Source organism: Ctenopharyngodon idella, chromosome 5, assembly GCF_019924925.1.
Source record: "Ctenopharyngodon idella isolate HZGC_01 chromosome 5, HZGC01, whole genome shotgun sequence".
Lineage (NCBI taxonomy): Eukaryota > Metazoa > Chordata > Actinopteri > Cypriniformes > Xenocyprididae > Ctenopharyngodon > Ctenopharyngodon idella.
This window is the reverse complement of record NC_067224.1, coordinates 21,155,671-21,179,074: the sequence shown is the minus strand read 5'-3', so window position 1 is coordinate 21,179,074 and position 23,404 is coordinate 21,155,671. Positions and strand designations below refer to the sequence as shown.

General features: G+C 37.2%; 1 protein-coding gene across 1 annotated transcript in view; it reads right to left on the bottom strand.

Annotated features, from left to right (window-relative positions):
* rasgef1ba (RasGEF domain family, member 1Ba) overlaps window positions 1-23,404 on the bottom strand; it is an 83,752-nt gene that overhangs the window by 44,089 nt on the left and 16,259 nt on the right. The window contains exon 3 of the mRNA XM_051894028.1: window positions 10,383-10,433. Coding sequence (XP_051749988.1) covers window positions 10,383-10,433 — 51 coding nt within the window. The remainder of the gene's footprint in view (window positions 1-10,382; window positions 10,434-23,404) is intronic.

Sequence of the window (23,404 nt, the reverse complement as noted above, 5' to 3'; positions counted from 1 at the left end):
TAAGATCTGAGCAACTTTGACAAGAGCCAAATAGTTATGACAAGGAAACTGGGTCAGAGTATCTCTGAAACGGCAAGTCTTGTGAGTTGCTCCCAGTCAGCAGTGGTGAGAATTTACCAAAAGTCGTCCAAGGAGGGACAAACCACAAACTGGCAACAGGGTGTTTGGTGCCCAAGGCTCATCAATGCACAAGGGCTACAAAGGCTATCCTGTCTGGTCCAACCCAACAGAAGGTCTACTGTGGCACAAGTCACACAACATTTTAATGATGGTTATGGGAGAAATGTGTCACAACGCACAGCGCATCTCACTCTGCTGCGTATGGGGCTGTGTAGCCGCAGAACAGAGTGCCTATGATGACCCCTATCCAACGTCAAAAGTGCCTACAATGGTCACACAAGCATTAGAACTGGACCTCTGAGCAGTGGATAAAGGTCGCCTTGTCCGATGAGTCCTGTTTTTTTTTTGACATCACATGGACGGTCATGTACATGCATGCCATTTACCTGGGGAAGTGATGGCACCAGGATGCACCGGTGGACGGCGACAAGCGAGTGTGATGCTCTGGGCAATGTTCTGCTGGGAAACCCTGAGTCGGGCCCATTCATGTGGACGTAAATTTGACACATGCTACTTGGCTAAACATTGTTTAAGACCAGGTACACTCCTTCATGGCAATGGTATTCCCTGATGCCAGTGACCTCTTTCAGCATGATAAGGCGCCCTGCCACACTACACACATTGTTCAGGAATGGCTTGAGGAACAGTGATGATGAATAGTTCAGGGTGTTGCCCTGGCCTCCAAATTCCCCTTATCTCAATTCAATTGTGCATCTGTGGGATATGATGGGCCAATAAGTTCAATCCACGTCAGCTCCACCACACAACCTACAGCACTTGTAGATTCTGCTATTAAAGTCTTGGTGCCAGCTACCACGAGACACCTCAGTGCCACGGGTCGGTGCTGTTTCGACAGCACGCAGAGGACCAAAAGCATATTAGGCAGGTGGTCATAATGTTTTGGCTCATTCGTGTACATAGTTGAGGCAAATTGTTTATAATAAAGAATTAATTTGTTCCATTTCACCAAACAAGACCTAAAAAGCCGTTAAAATTAAAGGAGGAGAAAATTCAAAAAATAATAATGGATGGAAAGTGCACATTTCCATACAGGTCAGCTTTTCATTCCCACAGGAGAAGGAAGTGATTATCTGCTGCTGCAGACTTACAGTTTGTCTTTGAAAGGTTTGTAAACATGAAGCAATCAAAGGCAATGCTCGCATGCAAATTTGAAGCCTATTATCCTGTTGAACAATTTAACAAATGACTTAACATATCTAATCTCACCTAGAAGAAAAATTCTTAGCTTGCTACAGGCTACGGTACAGCATGAATAAAACATTATCTTTCTCTTTTTACTGAAAAGAAAAGGGCAAAGAATCTAAAAAAAGAAATCTTTAACAAATCCTTCAGGCTAAAAGTACCTTTTGTCTCGGCTAAGGCTTACACTGCTTAGTTAAGTAAAGCCATACCTCAGTTTATCTATACTAATACACAATGTTGCAAATTCTACATTATTCATGAATAAACCCTCTAGACTGCAATTTCTCTTGTTAAAAGGGTTTTCCTAGATACAAGAAGTTCACCCAAAAGTTCATCCAGATTGAGTATATTTTGAATCACGGAAAGTTATTTTCTCCCCTCAACAGAGAAATGTATGCAATAATGCCATGTCCCGAGGTTTCCAAACTGCTGGTTTACAGCTAATTTTGGTTGACTTCATTATCTACAACATAATTCTCTTAGAATTAAAAGAAAGAGGAAATGGAAACAGAATGTGGGGATTTCACAAGGGTGAAGTTACTATTTCTCTCTGTGAAACAATGTAATCAGACACATGACATCTATCAGATGGAGGAGCCTAAAAACTAGTGGGAGTAAGGGGTTTTCCTATGAGCTTGAAGAATGATAATGTGCTACAAGTCAATCTGATGGACATGTGACAGTCATCAGGTGAAACCAGTCGATGTAGAAAGGCAGTGAATTTCACATCATTTAACTTTTCATTTCTTTCTCAGTTCAATCTGCCAGACTATAAGACTATATGACTTCCTTTTAGAAATTCAGTTGATATAAATTGAACAAAACAATTCATGACATGGATAGAAAAAACTGCCAGTAATAAAACCGACTGCTTTGTTAAACAGCAGTCGTTGGCTGTATAAAGAAATCTACTAAAACACTTAGCCATATGTGCTTGATCTGGGGCAGAGGAACTATTATGCTACGGAGGGAAATAATGGTTGTCTGGGGACAATGTCTAAATGGGATGCAGAAGGCAAGGGTCCACATCTCCTATGATTCTCAGTGAAGGAAGCGGAAAACATATAGAGTACTTGGATACTTTCTGATTGTCAAATTCTGATTGTCATTGTAAACACTCAGAAAAGTCACATTAGTTCTGAAAAAAAGCTCTGGCATCAATTTGTTTGCCACCTGGTTTAATATTTTGTTACCTAATGCAATTAAATTCATGCATTTTTTAGTGTGGTTTAAGTGTCCAAATGCTTTTTGGGGCCACTGTAAGTGGAAAGCCTGGGCCTCAGGTTCATGACACAATTAGATAACCCCTCAGATTTTAGTTAATCCTCTTAAACTGTTCAATGGTATCTTGGCCAGTGTTATTTCTAAGCCAGGACCATAAGTCTGTAAGCCAAAGTCATTTCCTTCTGGATTGCTGAATGCAAGTTGGAAGAGGTTGAAGGATACTCCCAGACATTCCTTATGTGAAGGCCATTTCACATGAGGTGAAGACCGTCGCTGAGCTTCAGGACTGCTAAGCCATGTTAGGAAATTTCCATACTTCATCTAATGTGGCGCTTGGGTCATGGGTTCAATTCCTAGATAACATGCACTGTGATAAATATGTACAGCTTGGATAAAAACATCAGCCAAATGTATAAACGAACATTTTGTCTTCAAAATGACTTGGAGTCACAGATCACATAGATCTAGTTTTGCACTGGAACGTATCAATGGCTATAAAATGTATAAAACATACATGAATACACTGAAACGTACACTGTTTTCATCCATTCATTGGTCCCCTGACCTCGATTCTGTTTTCATAACACTTACGCATTTTGAACAAAGATGTAAATTATTAAAGATGCACTGCGTCACGGTGTTCTAGGTCATTAAATACAAAAGGTTGTTTGTTATTACATTTCAAACATGAGAAATTCATCCCGGGGGAGCTGGGGGCTGTTGTAGCCCATCCATAACATGGGCATAACACAGCCTGTACAAAAGTGCTGAGTCAGTTAGTCATCAAAGCAGCCTTTCCTTGGAAGACAAACATCCTCAGAGGAAGGTCACTCGGCCCCATGTTTACGAGCAGAGCAGCTTGCGTGTAGGCGCTTCCCCCCACACAAAACCAACACTTTGTTTCACAATGTCAGTGCAGAGTAAATTTAAAGCCTTCCTATTTTGTTTTTCCCTTTGACATGGGGTTGGTCGAATCACTGTGTAGACGCTTCTTTTTATGCATCTTTGTGCTGATGCAATCTGCTGCAGAGTGTGTTTGTGCCAACACTATAACTAATACAAAAGCTTTGCTGTCAGAGACAGACGCGTAAATCTTTTTCACGAGAGGATAAATTGACTTTATTGTATAAAGGCTGTGGGCCAAAGGGAGTACTGCATTTTGTCTGTAAAAACACTGTTAATGATAAAAGGGCACATGCTATCTGCAGATGAATTAAGGAAACATAGAAAAACACAGAAATGTTATTTCAGGTAACTTCAAGTACAGGCTTTAGAATTAAAAAGCTAAGAATGCGTGCCACCTCCTTTCTAAAAAGCCAAACACCTTATGAGCAAGATAAAGACTTGTTTGCTTTCCTTGATCACAGTGTATCACATTGTGCTGAAGCACCAGATGGTCATTTGACATTCAAGTACCTCAATCTGCTTGCATTAAATCTGAAGCACGCTCATACAAGCGGGTAAGGTTATTCATAAATAAACCTTCAACCATCTCTCTTTAACTTCCACGAAGCTTACCACAGGAATGTTCACTCTGAGAACAACAGGAACATGGGTGATTGCTTCTCACTGGTTTGGTTCAGAAGCTAGATTATTTTTTTATTTTATTTTATTTTTTGGGAGATCAAGTGGTGATCCAACACCAAATTTGTTTATCATACATAAGTAACAAAAAAATAATAATTCTTTCTTTATTAATATACACTGCCCGGTCGCTGTTTCAATTTAAATAGGCAAATACTTAAAGGTAAGGTATGCATTTTTCCAACAACACTGTTTGGAAGTTAGTCAGGCCGACTCCAACAACAAACGTCTAACCGATCAGATTAGGGGGCGTATGACGGTCGAGGAGAGAGAACGAGCAAGGGGGAGATTTGAAAATAAGTAGGAAAAAAAAAAAAAAAAAAAACTGCAGAATGAGAGATGGGACACAATACAAAACAGTTCAAAAGAATATCACTGGAATGAAGGTTTATGACTGAGCAAGCGCTTTAGGACCCGCGTTTATATTAGAAAAGCTTTCCAGCGCTGGAGAGAGCTAAGCGGGAAGGCCTGAAAACAGACGCAGAGACTGCTTTCATCCCGCTATTCATGTGAGTAACATGGTTTTGATTGTCTGGAGCTGCTGTGCTGTTGGCGATTAACAACAAACTCTTGTTTGTATTTACTCTTGTGTACTGTATGTTCATTTTTTGTGCTTCTTTGTCGTTCGTTCATCATCTGCGCTTCGTGAAGGATTTTGTTGCGCGTCAGCTGTGATAAACAGACATCCACTTGCATTGCGTGTGTAACAGTGAGAGTTTTGCAGTTAAATTGCTGCACACTGACAACCGCTAGAGAATGTGGTGCTTCGTGTCATTGATTGTGCATTCGCCTCGCATGCCAGCAGCGATCGGGCCGGGGTTTGAGACCGACTCGGAGCAGGGTGGTTAGGATTGGAGTGGTTAGGATTGAGTTTTGGAGGCGGAGCAATGAAGAGAGGGGTGGGTTTGTTTGGGTTGATTTCAAATATCAACAGTGTTCAACAACGAATTTGAGAAATCGCATACAGCACCTTTAAGAGTCTATGATTGGATCATTATTGCAGTGATTATTATGTTTCTAGTGTGTTATATGTTTGGGAACAGTTCTTTTAACCCTAAATGATGGAGTGAGTAGCTTTTCACTTCTTAAACAACCATGTAGGAAGACACATCATGGCCATATTTCAGGATGACAAAGCCAAGATTCATCAGGCTCAAATTGTGAAAGAATAGTTGGGAGGGAGCATGAAGAATCAGTTTCACACTCTTAGTCCAGACTTTAAATTCATTGAAAGTCTTTGGGATGTGCTGGAGTAGACTTTACAAAGTGCTTGACTCTTTGCATTGTCAACATAATAATATAATAATCACAATATGATAAAATAAAAATAATAATAATCAGAGCAATAATGATCCAGTCATAGACTCTAAGTATTCACCTATTTAAATCCAAACAGCAACCTTTTTTGAACAGCAACTTTTTTTCAGTGTATGTTTATTAATATATGGTATTATTTAAGAGTTTGGGTTCAGTAAGAGTTTTTTAAAAGAAATAATGTTATTATTTATTTAATAATTTGTATAATAATTTATATAAATGTTACTAAAAAATATATCAAATAAATGTTGTTCTTTTGAACTTTCCATTAATCAAAGAATCCTGAAAAAAAATGCATCACAATTTCCACAAAACTGTTTTCAACATTGATGATAATAAGAAATGTTTTTTTGAGCAGCAAATCAGCAGATTAGAATGTCTGAAAGATCATGTGACACTGAAGACTGGAGTAATGATGCAGAAAATTCAACTTTCACATCACAGAAATAAATTATGTTTAAAAATATATTAAAATAGAAAATTTTAAATAGTAATATTTCACAATAATATTGTTTTTACTGTAATTTGATCAAATAAAATCATAAATTCTTTTAAAAACATTTAAAAATCTTACCAACCACAAACTTGAACAGTAGCTTAAATTGTTTATTTATATAAATTGACCCAACAGAAATCATTATTATTTATCATAAAGGATGTTGGTATGTCATGCAATTTGTCCAGCTTCAAGTGACAGAATTTGCAACAAAACTGGGAAATTAGGAATAATTTTCTCTGATAAAGTTATCCAAATGATGTAGTACTGTATGGTTAGTTGCATCTTATTATTTGCATTTAGCATTTTTTTTTTGTTTTTTTTTTTTCCTCTGTACATCAGAACAGAGTTCTTTTTAGGTCATGATTTGAGAGAAGCACTGCTATATAGACCAAATGAAGGACTTAATAACAAGTTCTGACTCGTTACGTAATGCATCATCGTTAGATTGACTGAGTGGCATTGCATCAGTTGGCAGTGCACCAAAGCCTGGCAGACTCCATGATAATCCTCTCGGATTTCTCTCAACCAGCTGAAGCATGTGTGACATATATGTGTGCCTACTACAAAAATTAAATGGACAGATACTTCATTACATAAAGCATTCTGAGCATTTTTCATTATATATTCTGCCATTTATAAAATTGCTGATGCTCATTGGTAACGTGATATAATCTGCTATAGGTTTTGTTATATGTTTTGTATAAATATGGGAGAAATAGACCTCTGCATGATGTTAACTGTTTTGAGCATGAAATTTGCTTGTCCTATATCCTTCCCAAAAAGTTTTTATTAACTAAAAAAAAAAAAAATAATAATAACTATAATATATCTATGACATAAGTCAAGAAATACATCAAAATTATGACAGTCATATTTATGACATTAAGAGTATAAATTATGACATTCATAACTTTTGTCAATTTCAACTGTCATAATTTCAATTTTTTTTATCTCATAATTAGTATCTCAATTTCTATGAACATTTATGTAAAAATTATGATTAAAGAAGCATGATTTTTTTTCTTATGTGGCAGAAATGAGTTTCCATATTTGTGTCAAAATAGATACGAAGTCCTTACCAAAAATGAATCATTCACATAAACATACACAATCATGATTCATGTGAAATACAGAACTGTTCAACATGAGAGGTAATGAGTAAAACGTCACTAGTTAAACTAACATATGCCTAGAAAACACAGAGGTATTATCAATAATGCAACATTGCCTGAAAATGATTTCTCCTCTTTTGAAGACACACTGTTTCAAAGGATGCATGTGGGCATAAAAGCTTTTTCTGTTGCCATAGCAATGCAGTCAGCCTCATGACATCAAATAAACGCTTTTGACGTTAGCTACTGGTGACCTAGAAAAACCTACTGAATACGAGGACCCACAGAGCATCAAAACCAATAACTCACAGAAGAAAAAAAACAAACAAAAAAAGCAAACATGAATATTCTTTAATACTCTATTTAAAAAAAACAACAAAAAAAAAAACATTTTGCCATCTTGAGATGTCAAAAAGTATATATAATTTTTTTTCATAGATAAACGTGCAACAGACCAAATATTGTATAATGCATTAAACTATAACCCTACTATACTATATATCCCTCTTTAAAACACATTATGACGTTAACATCTTATAATAAAGTGAAAAGGTTCTTCTTGTAGAGCTTATAAGACCCTGTCATGCAGTGAACTGTCTGTTGCAGAGTTTGCTCATTATGCTGGTGGTCACTACTGTATTATTCAGACGGTGTGCGGATGTGTTCTAAATATAAAGCTTGTCCTTAACTGGTCCTGTGAATCAGACACCTCCCCCTCAAAACTCCTAAAACACTGATTAAAATTCCAGAGCTCCAGCTGAGCTGCCCTGCCACTGTCATGGGACACCAACCAAAATTAACAACCTCGGGCAGCTAGTCAATCATCAGTCAAATGCTCATGATACACTAATGCAACACAAATTGTCCATTTCTTCTGATGCACTTGCTATGACTATTGTGCATGTGATTCTTATAACAACAACAACAACAAAAATCACTTTAGAAAGAAACTTTGCACCAACAACAGATATTTGCCTGGTCTGTTATGCATTTAGCAACAAACAGACTAATAACTGTCTATTCCTATACCATAGCTATTTTTTCATACACTGCCTAAATATATTTAGTATTTTAGAAATGGTAATCTCACACTTCCAATCCTGCTGTTTTGAATATCAGCAGAGATCGCAGATAATCACAGATGTGCTCAGCCAATTCCAAAAGAAAGGCAAAGGAAAATTTGCGGTTTAGCCTAATTAAACACTGACCAAGCAACACACAATAAAGTTCCTGAATGAATCAGTGTTTTGAATGAATAATTTGGGATAAAAATAATTTTTGAATTAAAATAATTTGCCCAAAACCATAGTGGACATTATCGAGTGCACTCATTCAATCCCACAACGCTCCGCAATAACGAGTGTACAACCGTTGTATGCACAACGGCTAGGGAATACCCATAATGCACTGTGACAGTCGCACTGAATGAATTCCCGCTTCTGACCAGAAGACGCCACCCGCAGCTGAATCATCTATCCATCCATTTTTTTCAAACTGCTGGTCCAATGTGGCTACAGCGTAATATCATACAGGTATAAATTCCATTTTAATTGATTATTAATTAAGATTTATACATAGTTTCTATGACAGAGTTCAAGATAAATCTATTCATCTTACTACTGGAGCTGTCAGTTTGCTAAGTTTTTAAATTATTAACAGCAAACACAAACTATGCAAAAGCGGCAGCCCTTCCGGCGCACTCAGTGTCCGATTCACTCACTCGTTTTCACTCCTTCAAGTGGACTATATTAGTGGACTGATGTAGGGAATAGTGAATGAGGGTATAGGTGGCAATTTCGGACACAGCTACTGATGTGTTTAGTTTCTGAATGAATCAATGTTTTGCTGCTAGACGTTTGAAACACCATTCAGCCAATGAAATTCGAGGACCGGAACTAACTGTTGTAAAAGGTCACAGCTAAAATCATTTAAAATCCATGTTGTCTATAATATCATGTCATTGAGTCAAAATTCCTGCACTCACATAAGGTGAATATAAGGTCACCATGAAGTACAAGGCCAAATACAATCATTCTTAAGACTTTTTTTTTTTTTTTTTTTTTAAAAAACACACCACCCATGAACTGCCTTCATCCCTATAGCAAACAGATCATGCGTTACAGCAGAGAAGGTGGATGAGAGATCTTAAAACGTAAGTTTGCAGAGAACAAAAGCACTGCAAAAAAAATCAATTTGGCTTTGGCACATTGTAATTGCATTAATCCTTAAAGCTCATCTCATTGGAGTTAAGCCTTCTGCACTGATCTCATGTGTGGACTGACTCTGGTGCACAGTCCCGTGGAGAAAGCCATTGTTCGACACGCATACGTTAGCATAATATTAGGCCTTGATCCTCCTGTGTGTCTGTGGGCAAGCTGGATTCTCCCAGGTTTCATTAGGCAGAGAAAGCATGCCTGGTGCCCAAAACTTTACTGAATACAATATGATCTCCAACTGTGAGCATCCTCAAGACTCAGAGAGAGTTGCCTCAAAGAGCAACTGTTCATCTGCTGCATAGCCCTGAATATAAACCTAAATGAACATGAATACTTGAATATTGAATACTGGTTTGCGCAAAACTTAATAAAAAATATCATCATATGAAAATGCAGGCAAAATTTGAATAAATTAATAAAATGCAGATTTTTTGTAAACACCACACACAAAAGTAGTGCAAATGTTCACCTCTGGGTATTGATTTGCATCCTGCACTAGTCCTGACCATCATTGTTACACACAAATGACAGATCAGTAAAGAACATAAGCCATAAAAGGGCAAGGAAGCAACATGACAAACAATATGACAAATTGATTATTTTTGATGAATGAAGAATAGCTGTCGGTTTCCTCATGTACTTGGATCCATGAGTCACTTGCTACTTGGTAAGCTTTGCATTCCTCCTCCTGATTCTGTACTAACTCTGTCTGATGTGGTTAATTTGTCAAGAGGAACATTTAATTACATCTGCTAAAAATAATCAGGTGTTATACTGAATATTGCCGCTGGCTGGCCAACTTTTGTCTAGAGCAAAAATACTTTCTCCATTTCAAAGGTTAAACAATCACAGGATTTACAGAAACAAGTATTTATGTTAATAAAAAGCTACTTTATCGGTGACAGTAAAAAAACAGCAGGTTTGTTTGTTTTGTAATGTTCAGATGCTTGGTGAACTGAAACCATACGAATAACACACTGAGGAAACTGAATGAAAGCTAAATGTGTTACATGTGTCAAAACCATGTTTTACCCATTACATCTTTTGTGGCTTGTGTTTTTTCTTCAAACATTAATACACAGAATAAAGAGAGGTTGATTTGCTTACCGCATTGTGATCCCCCAGCGGTTTTTCAATCAGTGTCCCAAATATGGTAGGCTGCAAAAGAAAGTAGAAAATCAATCAATCAATAAATAGAGGAACACAAAAGTTAAAAACACAGGTCATGAGTAAAGTGCAACAAGTTTAAGTATCCTTCTACAGTATAGATATCACATGATAGTTGTCATGATCACAGACAATTCAGGTGGCTCACAGATAAGCAAAGCCAGATTAGAAGCTGACACAAATTCATTAGACAAAGTTAGTTACTGCAAACTCAAGTTATATAAGAGCTCATCCTGAACCTTTAGCCATAGCACTAGGAAAGCTTTGGAACTAGAACATGACTGATTTGAAAGAAAATACTGTGTCAATACACAGTTCCTTGTCTTTATACAAAATTTATATTAAAGCTTAAAATGGTTGACCGTTGCATTATTGTTTGCCTTTAACTGAGCTTTGCATAATTATTTATTAATCATATTTTGCATACCATATATTATGGACCCTATTCTAGTATCCAAATCATTTTCCATGCTTAGTGCATTGCGTCGACACATGACAAACTGCAAAAGTAACATGAATTCAATAATAAAACTGAGAAGAGAGATGCTGACGATGCAATATTTGTTTTATGAGCTTTATTGAACCGTTCAATAATTAAGCAATCATTATGGCCAACATCAACCTTTGAGAGAATAATTAATAAATCAGACTGATCCCGGGATCTCGGTGTTACTGCAGTGGAGTAATATTCCACAGAACAAGGTTTCCTGAGGTTGTTGTCCAGAACACAGGACGCTTCGAGTCCAACGAACCCGGTGATATTTAATGACTGTGGCTGAGAAATAACGACCATAATAAAAGAGCGGAATTCATTACTTGTGTGAGCAGGTGTCTATGTCAAGATAAATGGAAATTGTGAGACTGTAATATAGACAGATGAAAAAAGAAGCTTGTTTGGCTAATTAAGGTCTAGACCTTCAAATAACAAACGAGACAACATGGCAAAATGCATCTCGCACTGCTAGTCCATCGGTCAGTGATCCAAAGCAATTAACAAAACAACAGTGCTGCATTACAGCACCCGCTGGCTCCGGCAGAGAATGAGAAAATGACAGAATAGGCAGCAAAGCAAGTCATGCATGTAATTAAAGCCATTCCACTAATAAAATGGCTGGAATCATAATGGGATACACACTAACGATCCTTCTTCCCCAGCAAACTACTTGAGTTGCAAGTCCTGTCTTGCATATATTGTAGTTGGCTGGGTCAAACAGGTAATCCATGTTGACTTAATCGGAAGGATGTTTGGAGTTTGGCACAGCTGGAAAGAATGTGATCTCATGTATAATCTGAGGGCTGAATCATTCATCGGCCTATTAATTATAATCCGTCTTCTGTTCCACATCCTGTTTTTAATACTACATTGTCAAACTCAGAATTAATGGTAAGGCTAATAAAACTAATAACAATACACTTAAAAATTTCGGTAACACTTTACAATAAGATTCATTAGTTAACATGAACTAATAATGAAGTGCACTTCTACAGCATTTATTAATCTTTGTTAATGTTAATTTCAGCATTTACCAATACATTATTAAAATCAAGACTTGTATTTGTTAACATTAGTTAATGCACTGTAAACTAACATGAACAAACTATAAACTACTGTATTTTTATTAACTAATGTTAACAAAAATTAACAAATACAGTAACAAATGTATTGCTCATGATTAGTTTGTTAGTTAATACATTAACTAATGTTAACAAAGTAACCTTATTGTAAAGTGTTACCAACATTTCTAATATTGACTGATGTTATATGGTACCGATACATTACGGTTTCAATAATATAATCGAAATTAAAAAATGCTGTAAAGAATTGTGGTTCATTAGTTCGTGATATCTACTGTATATACTATAGCAAAGTGTTAACAAATGCATTTAGAGACTAACTTCAGGCCAACATGGCTCTTAATGCTTAGAGGACTTGGCTTTAACACATTGTGTCTGCTTCAACAACTGCCAAGCATGTCCGGGGCTGTTCTAAGGAAAGATTCAAGTTTTCCGGTAATCTTCATAATCTTCAACCATGCAAACAACACAGTCTGAAGGGCAGAACGAGAAACTGGCATCCTCATGTGCCAAGAACCAGACATTTCACACTCAGTTTGCTCATTGGAACATCAGTCCCTGGCACTGAAGGAGCCAAACCATGTCTACTGAGGTTTCTGCTTTAATGGAAACACTGGGGGAATCCATGCTGCTGCCACAGGTGCACCAGACCCCTCTAATCACACAGATGATTGCCTCTTCTGTCACGGTGACATCGGTGTGAAAAACAGATGCTCACCTACATGTTATCTCAGGAAATTGCATTCCCTATAATTCAAGAATCGACTATTAACGCTGCAAATATAGTGACAGACAAGACAAGCATAATGAAATCATCCCTCTTCGACTGCCACTTAAACTGTCAAAGCATAAATCCAACTCATCAGGTTGATTAGGAGTTTATCAGGTGAAACTATGAGGCAATGCATGAAACAGCTGTTGGCCCCTTATGTGTGTTTTAAAGTCCCCCTGTAGTCAATAATTGTATCCCTTAAAACTCATCTTTGATCACCAAAATTACATATCTAAACGTTTTTTCCTGTGAAAAAAATTTCTTCATGCATTAAAATAGCTTGAATGTAACTCTACACCCTTGCTTCATTTAGAAATCGCTGGTCGGATCAATGAATATGCTAATTTGCCGCCCCCACTCACTCATGCCAGCTCAGAGATCCACTCGGTCAACTTACTGAGGTAAACGCTGCACAATTGTACCACTCTTTACAACATCGGACACATAACTGTAATTAATATGATTAGTCTTTTACTTGACTACATTATCAAACAGCTAATAATGTGTTGCCTTGTTACACAAACCATGTTCACATTCGCCATTCCAGAGTCAGACAGCTGCCTTCTAACAATCAGTATCCTTACAAATGCTTTCAACAACTCAGACAGTCAGTGGAGAAAGGCATATAGATCATCATAACATCGCAATATACATCATACACCCACCATATTGCTAAATCCACACGATTTTTCATATCAACAGGAAAATATACTGGGATAACCTGGCTTCTCTCGAGGCTCCCCAGCTAGTTTGCTGTTAATGATATTCTAAAGCCCGCCGGCACGTTGACGTGATTTTTTACAAGGTAGTTTGTGACGTCACAGACACCAGCGATTTCAAACCGCTGGTTTGAGACGGTCTTTTTTTTTTTTACTGCAGTATTAAACAAAAAATACTCAGCAATGGTGCTGACATATGAATTTGCACATGGTTTGTCGTAAAGCATATTAAAAACACCACATAGACATATAAACAACATCAAAAACTTAATTTTCACCACAGGGGGTCTTTAAATAAATTATTGATGCCTTTAACAATGTGAACCTTGAGCAAACTTGGTGGTTTGAAGTGGAATTTATACAATGTGAATGGAATTAATAACAAGTGCAAAGGGTCAAAGAGAGATTTCTCAACTGAATGGATCTCCAGTTGTTTTCATATTTAGACTTTAGGCAGACAGGTCTGAATCAATGCTCAGCATTGACTTATAAATCTCTGTCTGAGAGCAGACAGCTGAAGGATGTCTGGCAGGTCATCTTGAAGTGTTGTCTCTCTTCTGGAATTTAAACCTGCAATTGTGCTGCTCAAACTGAAGATATTTCTAAAATCATGTGAATAGAGAATTAAAGAAGCTTAGGGCTAAAGCCTGGTGTTTAGACCAGAAACAGACCCTTTTAAAGGTGCGCTTAAATACACCACACAGCAGGGGCGTTTCCTCTAAAGGAGGCAGTGCCTCCTCAAAAAAAACGAGAGAAAATAATCGATATTACAAAAATAAAACAACGCAAATGTCACAAAATTTGACATTAACAAGTGTGTAAAAGTCACTAATTTTTTTTTTAAAAGAAACACTATCCAACAGCGACACCCGCAGGTGAAGTTACAGCAGGGAGTTCGCATCTCTTGTGCCTCCCTTCAGCTCATAGAAAAAAAGCAGAACCACTAAAGCGTGCGATGGGTTTAGTGGGGAGTAATTGAGAATGAATGGGGGAAAGTCACATGAGAGGAGGCAGTGCCTCCTTCGCACTATGATTAGATATAATCCGTTATGATTGGAAATGATTGGTTTGTGCGATAAATCCCGCCTCTTGTTTTCGTTCTCTTCGAATGTCGGCCAGAATGAAGACACCAATGGCGTTAATGGGAAGACTAATTAAAAAGTAAACAAACAACTCACCCCCTTAGATACCACTTTATGTAACGTCAAAAGCAAACTTGAAATGGCAGAAAACATGATGACTGCAGAGTTTTTAGTGAGCAATCAGTGTGGTGAAATTATATATATATATATAAAAATTAAACTGCTAACTGCTGCACAGTTAGTCATTATAGCCTAATGGTTAGAGAACTGGACTTGTAACCTGAAAGTCGTGGGTTTGAGTCTCAGTACTGGCAGGAAATTTAGGTGGGGGGAGTGAATGAACAGCGCTCTCTTCCACTCTTATTACCCACAACTGATGTGCCCTTGAGCAAGGCACCTAACCCCCCAATCACTCCCTGGGCGCCACAGCAAAAAAATGGCTGCCCACTGCTCCGGGTGTGTGTGCACTTGGATGGGTGAAATGCAGAGCACAAATTCAGAGTATGGGACACGATACTTGCCTACACATCTATTTGTTTAAATGAAAGTATAATTTTATTCACCAAGGATTAAATTGCTCAAAAGTGTCAGGGAAGACGTTTATAATGTTACAAAAGATTTCTATTGCTGTTCATTTGAATCCTGGAAAAAAATCCTCAAAAAAAAAAAAAAAAAAAACTGTAAAACTCTCTCCAGAAAAAAAATATTAAGTAGCTGTTTTAAATTATTTTAAGTAGCTACTTAAATATAATTTTCAATATTGATGAGAATAAATGTTTCTTGAGCACCAAATCAGCATATGATTTCTGAAAGATCATGTGACACTGAAGACAGGAGTAATGCTGAAAATTCAGCTTTGCCATCACAGGAATAAATTACATTTTAAAATATATTAAATAAAATAAAAAAGTTTTTGTAAAATGTAATATTTAACAATAATACTGTTTTTACTGTATTTTAGATCAAATAGATGAGCATAAGAGACTTCTTTCAAAAACATTTAAAGAAATGGTAAAATATTATTCCTCTTTTTCTTGGACACTTTCAGGTTGCATAATATAGTCATGGGAGCCTTTTACACCAGCAAATATTTCTACAATGGCATCAGTAAGAAAACATTCAAAAGGGTATGTGGGCATCATGCAAGACTACAAACCACATAAAAACAAAGAACACCCACTTACAACGACCACGTGAGATGATGTGATGCCTTATTATTTACACGGTTGCAAAAGTTAAAGCATTCTTTAATTAGATTTAAAAAATTTGATTGCATGACAGAATTTTGCTTTGTCATCTTATGGGCTATGAAACACATGATCAAGCATAGCTTGAGTAGTTTAAAGTTTCCTTTAAGCCTTCAGACCCTGCCTAACATATAACAACTAATAAATAGCTGCATTCCGCCATACATGCTGCTACAAATGAAAGCGCGGTCCCTTCTAGAGAGCTGTGTTTTTGAAGTAAAAGAAATAAGCACAGGGGACTCAGCTGCTTACTGTAACTCAGTATGACCCAGCGTGTGATAATGTCAGCCGTATTTAAGTTGGGTCAAAGGTGAGCTCAAACTCCCACTTGAGTGTAGAACAGCTGCTACTGAAAACACAAAGGTGTATGTGTGTGTGTGCGTGCGTTCACTTTAGCAGCATCTAAGATTTTTTTTAATGTTAAGGAAGCGTTAGAATAACGTTAGGGGAACGTTAGAATAATGTTAAAATAATGTTAAAATAACATTAGGGAAATGTTAGAATAATGTTTGGAGAACGTTAGAATAACGTCAGAATAACATTAAGGGAACATTAGAATAACGTTAAAGTAATGTTAGGGAAGCGTTAGAATAACGTTAGAGTAACGTTAAAATAACATTAGGGGAACGTTCGAATAATGTTAAAATCATGTTAAAATAACGTTAGGGAAACGTTAGAATAATGTTAGGGGAACATTAGAATAACGTTAGGGGAACAGAATAACATTAGAGTAATGTTAAAATAACATTAGGGGAACGTTAGAATAATGTTAAAATAACGTTAGGGAAACGTTAGAATAACGTTTGGAGAATGTTAGAATAATGTTAGGGGAGCATTAGAATAACGTTAGAGTAATGTTAGGGAAACGTTAGAATAACATTAGAGTAATGTTAAAATAATGGGAACGTTAGAATAATGTTAAAATAACGTGAAAATAACGTTAAGGAAACGTTAGAATAACGTTTGGGGAACGTTAGAGAAATGTTAAAATAACATTAGGGGAACGTTAGAATAATGTTAAAATAACGTTAGGGAAATGTTAGAATAACGTTAGGGGAACGTTAAAATAATGGGTAGAATAACAATAGCGAAACATTAGAATAAAGTTAGAGGAATGTTAAAATATCATCATGGGAAAGTTAGAATAACGTTAGGGGAACGTTAGAATAAAGTTAGAGTAACGCTAAAATAACATTAGGGGAGCGTTAGAATAATGTTAAAATAACGTTAAAATAACGTTAAAATAACGTTAGTGAAACGTTAGAATAAAGTTAGGGGAACATTAGAATAATGTTAAAATAATGTCAAAATAACGTTAGGGAAACGTTAGAATAACATTAGGGGAACATTAGAGTAATGTTAAAATAACATAAGGGGAACGTTAGAATAATGTTAAAATAACATTAGGGAAACGTTAGAATAACGTTAGGGGAACATTAAAATAACGTTAGGAGAACGTTAAAATAAAGTTAGAAGACTGTTAAAATAACATTAGGGGAACGTTACAATAACGTTAGAGTAACAATACGGGAAAGTTAGAATAACGTTAAAGTAACATTAAGGGAATGTTACAATAACGTTGGGATAACATTAAAATAAGGTTGGGGAATGTTAGAATAACGTTAGTGGAACATTAAAATAACGTTAGGAAAACGTTAGAATAATGTTAGGGGAACGTTAGAATAAATTCAGAGGAACATTAAAATTATGTTAGGAGAATGTTAGAGGAACGTTAGAATAAAGTTAGCCGAACGTTAAAATAAAATTAGAATAACGTTAGGTAATTCTAATGTTAAAAGAATGTTAAAAAAAAAAAAAGAAAAAAAGAACGTGCTGGGAACCACAATTTGTTAGCTGGCTTAGAATGTCCCATCAAACACACCTGATTCAACACATCAGCTCGTTACTCCAAGACCTCAGATGGTGTTGCGGGTACTCCAGTACCATGGTTGGAAACAATTGGAGTAGGCTTTTCAATTGTTGTGACATACCATAGTTATGTAAATACACACATTACATTTCAATATATACTATATACATTCATTTACAAATAAAAATATTTATGATTACTGATGTACAGTGGAGTAATGATATCAGAGTAATAGAGAAACAACATTACGTTGAATAACGTTAGGGGAACATTAGTATAACGTTAAAGAAACGTTAGAACATTAGAGTAACGTTAGTATAACATTAGAGTAATGTTAGGGGAACGTTAGAATAATGTTAAAATAATATTAGGGGAATGTTAGAATAATGTTAAAATAATGTTAGGGAAACGTTAGAATAACATTAAGGGAACGTTAGAATAACGTTTAAGTAACGTTAGGGGAACGTTAGAATAATGTTAAAATAACGTTAGGGAAATGTTAAGGGAACGTTAAAACAATGGGTAGACTAACGATAAAGGAACATTAGAATAACGTTAGAGGAACTTTAAAATATGGTCACAGAATATTAGAATAACGTTAGGGGAACGTTAAAATAACATTAGGATAACATTAAAATAACATTAGGGGACCTGGGGCCAAACATCCCATGTACTACTTATCCTATTCATTTTCATAGGTGTTCTACACTGCACAATAAGTGTTTCTTTGCATTCCTAGACTATGCCCTTTCTGTATGTTGTCGGGGGCCATGTGACACAGCTTTCTGTGAATTTTCGGGCCCCTAAAACCTCTAGGGGCCGAATGAGGTCCCTTGACACATGCAACATTCATTTAATAGGTGCTTCGTGGACGGGGGACAGAAAGGTCAGATCGGCCCGAAATTGACATATGTCTCGTCATGGTCCCCTGGGACAGTGTCCAGAGTTCCAAGTCCACGTCTGCTTAATTGGCCCCAAAAGACCCACTTGACCTGGAAGCGCCTGTGAAAATTACATTGAATAAGTTGCACGTGGTCGGTCAGAAATACAGGAGTCAAAAGGTCGCAGGACCTCGAAATTCGACACAGTCGACCACCAAAGGCATCCAAATCGGGATCCAGAGCTTCAGGGTTCTAGGTCGGTTCTAAGTGTGTTTTTCAGCAAAACGGCTTAGATAAAAGGTACAATCATCCCGAAACTGACCTGTGCTTCTCGTCGCAGGGCCCCTGGGACAGTGTCCAGAGTTCCGTGTCCCTTTGACCTATTTTCATGCTTAATTGGCTGAACTGGACACCAACAGCCTATGTTGAATAGGTGACGACAGGTGTATTGGTCAGACAGTTTCACTCTGGCAGGGAATCTCACATAGCTCAGTTACCACAGGTTGCTGTAGCTAATCTTAGCTCTGGCCACAGCAGCAGACGTCAAATGAAGGCAGCAGGAGCTCTGTGCAAGCTAATCAAGCCAGCCATCCCATTCTTCATCAACTGGAGTAGAGTCTTGGCAGAGATCCGTGCGTGAAACACCACAACTGCATGCAGTGGCATAATGAGGGTCCGTTAAATCCTCATCCCCTTGTGACTTGAAAAAGGAGAAAATCAATAGCTTTCCTGTTTTTAGCCTCTCAGCGAAGCACGTTTGTGTAGAGCGCAGGCCTGATTTATGAGGCCTAGTAGACATGCTTATGTTTTAAGGTTAATTAAAGTTCCAGTGACTGGTCAATGCAGTTATCATTGTTCAGCAACCTTTGGTAGTGATGTATAGCTTTTGTGTGTGCTGTCATTTTAATGTGTAGATTAAAGATGCTAATATAACTAGCATGCAGTGACGCGCATTGGGGATCTGAAATGAGGAGGCAAACACCTCACTGTTTTTTTATGTAAATTCATGTTCCAGTTACACTTAATGTTGACACATTTTTTATGTTAAATAAATAAACACTTACTATCATGAAAGCAACAACAGCAACAATGTAATTATCACAAATCAAATTTTCAAGTCATTTCAAGTTTGAATGTGACATGACAGTCTTCCTATTAACACCATTATTAATAAATATAAATAAGTAGACTGATTTGCAAATGTGGAATGAGAATGTAAATGATTTAGCGAATGAACAGTGCAAAAGACCAATCATAGTGCGATGGAGTCATTTTCTCATCCAGTTTTTTTTGAAGAGGCACTGCCTCCCTTGCCTCCTCAGAAGAAACACCCCTGCTTAGGCCTAGTCTACACATACACTGGTATTTTTATATACAACGTTTTAAAAGAAATTGCGTCCACACAAGCAGGTTTAAAAAATAAAAATAAAAAATCTCCATCCACAAAATGAAACGCTGTCAAAAGCCATGTTGGCCAATCAGAAGCCTGGAAAAAAGTTTATTACCGGTTCCGGTAGGCTAACAACACTGTTATTTTATTAAGCATTTTATTACTATTATTATTATTATTATTATTATTATTATTATTATTATTAATTACATAAACCAGAACAATACAATGAGACATATTAATTCAAAGTACTCATTCAAAGCCAAAATCTCCGGTTTCACACACGGCAACGCTGTAACCGTTTAAAAAGTTTCTAAGTTTCTAAAAATCTTCACCCTGGCCGGAGTTTTCAAAAAAATTCGGTTTCAGTTACCGGATACTGTGTTTGCGTTTGGAAGAACCGCCAAACCGCATAGAAAAAGCTGCGGTTTTGAAAATACCCATGTTCGTGTGGACAGGGCCTTAGTTTGGCCCCATAGTTCCCTCATGTGCCCTCTGTCCTCTCTATTAGTTGAGTGCAATGTGTCATCATTTAGACATAAGCGGACCACATCTGGCGTGACCTATAGATAATCCACTTATACTGTTTATTAATATAAAGGAAAGAGATTTGATCAATCAAATCCCAGAGATTGAAGCATTTGTTTTATCCTTTCATCCTCTCAGCTCACTTTTTTTTTTTTTTTCCTCAATTAAAACATCATGGTTTCCACAAAAAGATTAAGCAGAACAACTGTTTTCAACATTGATAATAATATATCAATCTTTGCCATCACAGGAATAAATTACATTTAAAAATATATATTCAAATAGAAAACTGTTATTTTCAATTTGTAATAATATTTCACAATATTACTGTTTTACCGTATTTTGGATCAAATAAATGCAGTATTGATGAGCATATGAGACTTCTTTCAAAAACATCACAAAATGTCACTGACCCCAAACTTATGGTAGTGTATTTATGTGAGAGTAGCCCATATTTATTCATTATGTTTTCATCATTTATGTTCCCCCTTATCAACGTGAAGTCATCACAAAGTAAGGATTTATGCTGATTTAACCAAACCCCCACTTTTCCTAGGGAGATTCCAAACTTATGTTGTTGTTTTTTTAAGAGCAATCTAGCATCATGGTCCTATCAAAGAATAAAATATGCAGGTATTAAAATAAAGCTGCTTTTTTTCTTGATTAGTGAGAAATATGTTTTGACCATACAGGTATAAAGCAGTCATGCTAACTCTCCACTGGTAAAAAGGAGTGTGCTCATAAAAGAAAGGGTGCAACCAAAAACACAAGCGTAGTCCAAGGAGCCTTTTGATGTCAAAGAGAACCACACAATGAAACACAAGACCCCCATAATGCTTGTCTCAAATACCCGTCTCAGGACCACAGCCCTTGTTTTCCTTCTGTGAAAACAAAATCCTTTTTTTTTTTCTTTAATCTCCATCGTAATTTAAGTTTGGAGGCCGATTTCATTGGTTCCAATTGTTGTTCTCACTGCATAAATTCCCCTTCATGTAACTTTTTAATGAAGTGCTTTTATTACAATTTGGCTCTGTGAACCAAGTGTAAAAGTTAGGTGAGTATCATCAAAAGCTTTTGCAACACAATCCATATGCCACATTCCCATCAGCATGTCTTTCTGAACTCAGCTGCTTGCCTCAAAAAAAATTGGCATCAAATGCATAGTATCAAAGAGTCAGATAAACCCAGTCGACCTCGGCTGCGGTTAAGCCTGGGCATGACTGCCTTGAGAACAAGTGGAGCACATGCTGACAGAAAGAGAATCTGAATTAAGGAAGATGAAAGTCATGTTTAAGCATTCCTAGACGCTCTCTTCAGAAGGACCGTGACTGTCTATGTGTGCGAGGATCAAAGCCTCGCCTCCAGTCCCGGGCTGATGGTGGAGTGTGTGGGGGCCACCGAGGTCCCTGTGTTAATGGGGACAGGGAAGAGCTCTGGGCTTTGATGGAGAGCTTGTGCCTGATCCCCCGTCACTGCTGCATTGTCTGAAGGGCAGGGACAGTGGATCAGGCTACAGTCTCGCTATATGGAGTGCTGTGGTGTCATGCTGTTCACACAGGTGTAAAAAAAGACCACCTTCTTCATTAAGACAGGTGATATCATGAGACTGACTGATTGATGTGAGAAGAGATTAGATGTACCTTTCATACAAAACCATTTCATTTGCTCTATATTAAAATACTCTTATTCCAGCCTAAAGATTGTGTTACCCAAAAATGGAAATTCTGTCTTCATTTACTCACCCTCATGTCGTTTCAAACTCACTTTTGTTCATCCTCAAAACACTAATGAAGATTTTTATATATTATATATATATATATATATATATATATATATATATATATATATACACATACATACATACATACACACACGTATATATACATACAGTGGGTACGGAAAGTATTCAGACCCCCTTAAATTTCTCACTCTTTGTTATATTGCAGCCATTTGCTAAAATCATTTAAGTTCATTTTTTTTCCTCATTAATGTACACACAGCACCCCATATCGACAGAAAAACACAGAATTGTTGACATTTTTGCAGATTTATTAAAAAAGAAAAACTGAAATATCACATGGTCCTAAGTATTCAGACCCTTTGCTCAGTATTTAGTAGAAGCACCCTTTTGATCTAATACAGCCATGAGTCTTTTTGGGAAAGATGCAACAAGTTTTTCACACCTAGATTTGGGGATCCTCTGCCATTCCTCCTTGCAGATCCTCTCCAGTTCTGTCAGGTTGGATGGTAAATGTTGGTGGACAGCCATTTTTAGGTCTCTCCAGAGATGCTCAATTGGGTTTAAGTCAGGGCTCTGGCTGGGCCATTCAAGAACAGTCACAGAGTTGTTGTGAAGCCACTCCTTCGTTATTTTAGCTGTGTGCTTAGGGTCATTGTCTTGTTGGAAGGTAAACCTTCGGCCCAGTCTGAGGTCCTGAGCACTCTGGAGAAGGTTTTCGTCCAGGATATCCCTGTACTTGGCCGCATTCATCTTTCCCTCGATTGCAACCAGTCGTCCTGTCCCTGCAGCTGAAAAACACCCCCACAGCATGATGCTGCCACCACCATGCTTCACTGTTGGGACTGTATTGGACAGGTGATGAGCAGTGCCTGGTTTTCTCCACACATACCGCTTAGAATTAAGGCCAAAAAGTTCTATCTTGGTCTCATCAGACCAGAGAATCTTATTTCTCACCATCTTTAGCAAACTCCATGCGGGCTTTCATGTGTCTTGCACTGAGGAGAGGCTTCCGTCGGGCCACTCTGCCATAAAGCCCCGACTGGTGGAGGGCTGCAGTGATGGTTGACTTTCTACAACTTTCTCCCATCTCCCGACTGCAGCTCTGGAGCTCAGCCACAGTGATCTTTGGGTTCTTCTTTACCTCTCTCACCAAGGCT